The following is a 7,957-nucleotide window of genomic DNA, read 5'->3' on the forward strand; positions in this document are numbered from 1 at the left end:
AGAGGCATGTGTGTGAACCCTCAAAATGGTCACTCATTTTAACTTGAATAAGGTAATACATATGTAATGCATCCTGTTAGATGTGTTTTGAGTATAAAGGTGGCATTATACTAAACAAAACAAAATTCAAGAAGGATGGTGGAAGAGGAATACTTGACATTTGATAGTGCTTGCTCTTGAATTGTTGGCATGCACCAGTTATACCATTTTGCAGCAAACAAAACCCTTGCAATTGGACTCCACCACAAACGTTGCCCAAGACCAAAACATTGATCCTACTTTAAGTATTGGCATAGAATGAGAATGATCATTGAGACAAAAAGGGGAGAATAATGGGTTTGAAATTAAAAGGTTCAGTCCTGAATAGAAGGGAAAAATTTTACTTTGGTATGCAAAATGGTATGATACATTCATACACAGGAGAAGGCATTCACCCTGATTGACAAACGCAACTGAAGACCATTATGAAACCCCCTTGCATCAAAAGTGCTAGTAACCCTTCCTGGTGGTGCCTCTCACTGTATTGTAAAATACTTGAGGCAGGAAGAAGACGGCACTATGATAAAAATACTCAATTGCTTTAATTACATTTTGTTATCATTTTGCGTGTTATTTGCTTTGCTTGATACTTATGTTGCTAGGTTATCTTTATATATATGTTATATAAGGTGGGCTCAGTTCAATTCTCTTTGCTTTCTGTGAAGTCTGTGATCACCATTCTGGGTACCTTCAGTGAGAGTTGTTGATGGGTCTCTCACTAGAGTCAGACAAGCTAAAATTTATGTCAGATAGCAACCCAGTCTTCATATAAAAACGTTACCCTGGCTACGGTTGGTCAAAGTGCAAGAAACGTAGAGGGGTTAATAAGTGGTCTTAAATTGTAACTAAGCGTTACATTTTTTCTGGTTCCTATTCTTTTTCATTATTGTTTTTGCAGATAGACATCGTTGGAGGTTGCATTTGAGATGGAAAATGAAACCACAACACTGTATCCAACGGTTCCTGATCATGTCGAAAACTGGACGTTTACTGGAAGAGTGTTAATGAGTCATGAGGCTCTGCTCATTTCCCGGAGCCCTGTTCTAAGCAAAGGGGAAATCTTCCGTAAAGCCAACAAAGCCAGCTAGCGGCAGGCAGTCGACTTGAGCTCTCAAGCAAGAATCTAACAAAACTGTCCTGGATTCCATCCCACCCAACTTCCTTGACGGTGGTTCCTGGTTCACCGCTTGGGCATGGAAAAAAGGGTGACATGTGTACGGTGTATGTGCACAGTATATCAGGCTTACCATACGCCATTAAGGGCTTGCACTGTTAGTCAAAGACGTGGACATTGTCAAAGCTGAAGTGAAGGCTCAGAACATCAGCCACAACCTTCATAGGGGAGGATACAGAATTACTCATTCTTCTCTCTACTATGCTGGACGCGAACAATAAAAGTCCAAAGCTACGTAATGTGTACAAAAATCAGTGAGATTGAAAAACAGAGTCCTGGCTAATGACTTGTGTTCCCAGTTGCTGTTGCAGCAGCCTTTCACAGGCTGTGATACAACATTTTTTAGTGTTGGCAAACAGAACAGCGATTCCAGAAAACGTAGTGAATGGTGAGATCAAACGCATCCGGAGTCATGTAGCCAAATGTGTTTCTGCTCCCACATCAAGCAAGGAATGGTCCACAGGAAGACCATGGACCAAAGTGCAAATGGCGTTACTCCAAATCATTTGGTTACCCCAGAACATCTGCCTCCAACTGATTCCTCAACCAAATACCACTGAGACTGAGAGTTTTACTTCCAGATCACTAGTGTGGATTGGGAAAAAAGAAGGGTGACATGAACACAGTGGATTGTGGGGTGGAAAACTGAGTGGACACATTTCCTGCAGTTATGACCAGTTTAAGACTGCTGCGCCAGAAGCCTCTTGAGATGATCTACTGTAATTGCATGGCCTGCCGAACAACAACCGGTTGCAGTTGCAAGGCATATGGACTGCCATGCATGCCTGTCTTGTGGGACCCCATGTTCAAGTTGGGGAATAGTTGAGAACTGACATAATACAACCTCTGTGGGCAGGAAGGAGTGTGAGATTTAATCGGTAAATCTAGGTGAAAGGCTCACAGTGCAAAAAAGATATAAGGAAATAAACCAGAATTAAGATAAAACACTGAAGAAAATAGAAAAAGATATGTATAAATAAGAAATGTATTTAAAAAATAATAAAAAAATAAAAGGGTTAGCAGCTACCACAACTGTTCTAATTGAATTTATTTATTATTGGAATTAAAAAGTGGTTATGAACCACAGAAACCACCAAACACTAGGCAAAACGATATAAGGAAAGGAGAAATATGTCAAATTATTAAGGGAAAATTTTATTTTAATTTATTTCTATTTTATTTATTTATTTTCGCATTAAAATATTGCTGCTAACCAATTGTTTAATATATAATTGTACTTGTAATCGACTTATCTCATGCAAATATGCCCAATTAAGAAATATTACATGGCCAAAACATGTTACAGGCACCAGTATTCCTGGTCTTGTAGGAGAAATACAAAGGGGAAGGTAAAATGGCATTTTCAAGTTGACCTGACCATTTTGAAAATGGGGCCTTTCTTGGAGTCAAACTTTGGTAAACTTTTAGTATGTTTTTAAGTACATCTGATACTACTGTAAACCACTGAGAAACCTTTTGTTAGAATTTTTTTGGGGTCAAGCCATATTTGCAGCTGACTATAGGGTAAACACAGGTTTTAATAATTAGAATAACTACTAATACTACTAATCGATCATCACAAAAAAAAAGAAATACTAAAATGGGATGTAATGTAGCTATACTCTGCATTGGCTTGCTTATCTATTTTTCTATGTGGCTCGTGCTGTTAATGTGTTGTTTCTTCATACTTTCAAGTGCTTCGCTTTCTTTGCCTGTCTGATCCATTTCCAAAAACTTCACCAGCGTTTCATCTTCAATCTCTGAAATGACAACATAAAAAACGGAATTAAATGCTGCATCCAAACATAGATAATAAATATAAAGGATTTAAAGGGATTTACCATTGGTGTTGGGTTTGATCTCCACAGCATTGACTATCTTTACAGGGGGGGGCTCTGCTTCCCTGTCCTTACTGCAGGTCCTGGAGCTCATGCAAGGCTCCAGTGTACAGTGTCGGGAGTGGTAGTGTTTATGGAAACTTGGTACGCCAGAAAAACTCTCCTGGCAAGATTTGCATTCTACGTCAAAGGTCTTGTCCAGGTTCAAAGCTGTGTGTTTAGTGTGGACGTGAGTCTTCATCTGTGCGTAGGAAGGCACAGATACGTCGCAAGGAGCACACACATACACACACTTTCCTTCATCTGCCAGATTCCTCATGCATTGTGTGTACGTAGCTCTCCTTTCATCTTTTCTCTTTTCTGAGCCCATGCATGGGCATGTGAGCTCACTGGTGCTCTCCACAGCCGTGGGTTGAACGACGTCACCACCGTCCATGCAGTAGTAGTCCTTACTGTGAAGATTCTTGTAGTGCTCCAAGAACTCGCCCTCAGATTCAAACTGCATGCTGTCACAGAGGCCGCAGAAGTGGGAGCTCTTTATCTCCCCACCGTGCTCGTTCATACAATGTCTACGGACGGTGGACTCTTTGAAGAACTTCTGAGGGCAGTGTCCGCAGATGAACCTCTGAAAGCTGTGACTGCTCACGTCACTGCAGTGTTTCCGGACGTCCGCCTCCGAGTCAAAGACGTCCTCGCACATCCTGCACATCCATGTCTGCTCTGCTATTAAAGAAGATGTCTCTACTGTGTCCTGTTGGATTACCGACTTTGTGGAGGATGAATGTAGGGTGCTGGTGGACGGTTTGGCGTCAATGGCCGCGGCGAGCTCCTCGGGCAATTCTTGTTCGGTGAAGTAGGTGTGCCCACTGTGATCTTCTGACACGTGCGACAGGATGTCTTCGTACCGAGGCATTTCCACTTTGCACTTGCGGCAGTAGAACAGGAAGTTGGAGAGATGAGCTCCCCCGTGAAAGCGACTCATATGCAGGCGGGTAATTGAGGACTCTCCCATGTGTTTGCCACACACTCCACACTGATGGAAAATCTGGTTCACTGCCAAGAGATGCTTACTGGCAGCAGCCTCCTCTGAGAACTGTAAACCACACTCACAGCACCACACTGCAGCCGTGTTCCTGCCAGTGCTGCCGTTCACACCCTGGCTGAGTCTCTGCCGTTTGGTCGACGATTCTTCACAATTGGCCCTCTTCTTGTTTCTCTTTTGAGAAGGCGTTTCAAGGCCGGTGGACTGGCTTTTCCCCTGTGCCCCTCCAGCCCTCTGTGTGTGTTGAATTTCACTGAACCTGCAGTACTGAAGGACCGCTTTATCCATCGTTTGGTTGATCTCCACGTCGTGCTGGGTCGATTCTCTGTGTCTCTCAATTTCAGCTTGGCTGTGGAACATTAGACAGCAGAGGGAGCACTGCCCTCGCACTTGCAGCTGTTTCATTACCTGCACTACTGTTTTATCAGCCTTGGCCACCGCACAGCCTTGTCTGCAATGTACACTAGAAAAGAAAAAGAAAGGGAAAATCAGTTCCACAAAACAACTGAACAAAGTAAGTGTGTGCTTTACAAGTTTGTGATATCAAACGATATTAACACAGGCACATGTACTGAGTAAATCACAATAAAACTTACTTAAAGTGAGCTTGGGCTGCCTGGTGTGAAATCAGTACTTTGTGACATATAGAGCATCGGACAGTGAACGCTGCATCCTTGCACAAAATGATGAGACGATTCTTAACATATTGTGGGATGGGAACTGGCAGTGCTCTTCCTCTGGTTTCTTTAACAAGAAGAGAAACAAAAGAAGTACGTAAGAGAAAAAAAGACACACGTAATAATCCTCATAATACTCCCAGAGCGCTTTTCTTTAATACTGTCTTACTAAAAATATGTGTAAAATGACAACAAAGTCATTTAGACTATTTTCCTTATCTAGTGTTCACTGGAAACTCCTTTGGGGACCGAGGTTATGGTCACATGAATACAAAAAACTGTTTTATATAGTAAGAACATTCATTTATCAATTAGGAAATCCCTACAACTGGACAGAGGAAACAGAAAATGTATTCAAATATTACTGTCTAATAAGTATATTTACACTTCCCTGTGCCAGACTGTGAAGTTGTAATGACGATGTATGGAAAATAAATGTTCAATAAAACTTACCATTCATGGGAAGTGAATCTGTGAAGTGGTTTTTGGCTGACATGTGCTGAAGGCACTCATCTCGCAGGTTGAAGAAGACGTAGCAGGAAGGACAGGCAAAACACACAATCCGCTGATAGGTCTGAGTTAGGCTGTGATGATCGGCACTAGATGAGGACACCTGGTAATAAAAACAATAGAATTCAAAACATGTTTCTTCCCAAAATAATTATGACACATAGCACAGTCAGAAAAGTGCACAAACCTTCGACTCAAGATGTTTCCTCCACGCTTCTTTAGTCTCAAAATGTTGACCACAGGCAGCACAGCCAAAGAGCTCAGATGGACATCCTTTAAGATTGATGGTTGGGTCGCAAGGGGAGTGATCAAACCTACACACAAGATATTTTATTGCAATATATTTCACATTCATACTCAGGAAACAGGTTCAAAAGGTATTACACCTACACCGAAATGAACAGAAAGAGATTACCTTTTTAAGTGTCCTTCAAGGAGGGGAACATTGTCATAAACTCGACCACAGTTGATCACTGGACAAGTGTGTATGGTTGAACTATTTCTGGGGAATGGAGCAGGTCTGTGTCTCCTTCCGAAACCCGTACTGATCCTTCCAGGTTGAACACCTAAATAAACATAAAGGTACAGTACAACAAGTTGCACAATGTCAGTCAACTAACCTCTCCAAACACGTGGCAGCATTGTAAAAAGGTGCTGCACGCCTATATCTCTTAACACAAAATTACATTTGAATCATCCCTGTGATAAAAGTGGATCAATATAAAACAGCACAATACCGAAAAATGCTTTTAAAGTTGTTATATTTACTTTAATCGGCTCACGTACTGACACATTTAGGAGTGACAATTTGTGTGTGTACCTGGCATCTTTAACCACATGTCAACGCAGCGTTTTGCCTCCTGATTCATTCCATTTGTCGAACTAAAAGCCAGCTCCTGCTGTCCATGAGCTTTTTGTAAGATTTGCTTCTCCTGAAAATAAAAACAAAAAAGACTTTTCAGACTTACCTTATATGACAGAAAGACAAATGTCAGTGTTTAATGTCAGTTCATAAAGTGACAAACAGTAGAATGTTATGGAGCAAACACGCTGCAGCTGTTCAGTGTAATACTGGAGGACAGCTATTTGCTTTTATATCCATATTGCCCACAAGGTGGCACTGTTGCAGCTACAAGTAGAACATTTCTAATGAGAATTTTAATTTACATTTACTCTTTGAATGAAAAAATACAAATAAAGTTGGTTATAGAGTAGTTAAAAAATTTTGCCAGCGCTGAAATTGGCATATGCAGACATTTTTGCAGAGTAGTTGATTATATTGAACCACTCTTCATCTATTATAGCAGTTCAAGGTAGATCTCACAGAATGCATAAGGTGTCTTCTTTACTTTGTGAGTGTAGATGTTGCCCTGATTAAATGTGAATGTTGAGTCCTGATTCCAGACGGTTTAAAGTGTGAACTATACAATATACATTATAACTTTTATATCATCTTGTGTTTAAAAAAGAAAAGCGGGAATGAAAGATGACTACTCCAACTGGAAACAATGATGGTCTAAAACTGAAGCAACCTTACCTTGAATGCTCTACATTTATTTGCTCTTTCCTGTTTCTCTAAAGCCACCTGCTGTGCTAGTCTGTCCAGTGTAGACGTAACGCGCGCTTTATGGCTGGTGATTTTATCTTCAAGCTACGGGAGAATAAAAAGGCACAATTTCAGACAACACAACAGGCAGTCACACTATTTAATAAAAGAAAGCAGTTACATTCAGCCACTCACCGTGCTCGAAGAACATCCCTCATCCTCACTATCACTACTTAGATTAATACATTCCAATACCGGTCTGACGGGACCCTCCTGAAGCACGTACAAGACACACAATGTCAAATAGTGTTATAAAACATGCCTAACTTACATTCATATATATTTATACGATTATTTTCTACATGCTGATGAAAACAGAGGTGATCTATGTCATTAGCTACAGATATACAATAAAAGGAGCAGTAGCTTATAGTGTTCAGTAGATACATATATTTATGAATGAAGTAAAATGGCAATTAGGTCTGATTATCAGGTTAGATCAATGTCAGCACACAGAATGTAAGCAGCAACTTATTATGTTATCCTTTGAACCTATTGATTTTTAAATGTGTAAACATGACCTACAGATACAAACTCCACTTCTTCCTTCGTCATCTTCGTCAGCTTGCATTGGAGAAGAACATTTATCTGAGGAAAAAAAAACAAAAAAAAATATGTAACTTTTAAAGCTGGGGCCCCAATGTGAGTGGAGGGGGGGGGTGCACTAGTTAACATAACCCAGAGACAAGTGTCAGTGCATCACGTAGGCTGCAACTGCATATTTAGGGTTGGGCCTAAACTACAAACTGCTGTGTTAATGACAGTTTTTCCTCCCAACGCGTCTCCTAACAGTTAAATGATGGTTTAGGTTATCTAACGACACAACAATAACATGTTCAATAGTTTGGACACCGTAATAGTTGCATGGGATTTGGCCAGAAACCAGCGTCATGTTGTCAGCTAGCTACTCGGGTAACAGTCCTCATATGATCGTAATGTTGCTCCAAAAGGACAAATGTTAAAATGAGTTAAAAACCATCGCAGCGCTCTTATTATACTCAGCAAGGAGACCTCACATCGACGTAAGGCTTGCATAAAGTAACAAAAACACCACTTACTCCGATGCAACGC

General features: G+C 40.8%; 1 protein-coding gene across 1 annotated transcript in view; it reads right to left on the reverse strand.

Annotated features, from left to right (window-relative positions):
• Positions 1-7,466, reverse strand: part of znf451 (zinc finger protein 451) — a gene marked incomplete at its 5' end in the record, with an annotated part of 8,160 nt that extends 694 nt beyond the window's left edge. The window contains 10 exon segments of the mRNA XM_035663950.1: positions 2,902-2,973; positions 3,055-4,556; positions 4,690-4,837; positions 5,224-5,383; positions 5,468-5,594; positions 5,696-5,846; positions 6,101-6,212; positions 6,818-6,931; positions 7,022-7,099; positions 7,412-7,466. Coding sequence (XP_035519843.1) covers positions 2,902-2,973; positions 3,055-4,556; positions 4,690-4,837; positions 5,224-5,383; positions 5,468-5,594; positions 5,696-5,846; positions 6,101-6,212; positions 6,818-6,931; positions 7,022-7,099; positions 7,412-7,441 — 2,494 coding nt within the window.
• Positions 7,467-7,957: the final 491 nt, after the last annotated feature.

This window comes from Morone saxatilis, unplaced genomic scaffold, assembly GCF_004916995.1.
Source record: "Morone saxatilis isolate NCDOM2014 unplaced genomic scaffold, NCSU_SB_2.0 Contig19, whole genome shotgun sequence".
Classification (NCBI taxonomy): Eukaryota; Metazoa; Chordata; class Actinopteri; family Moronidae; genus Morone; species Morone saxatilis.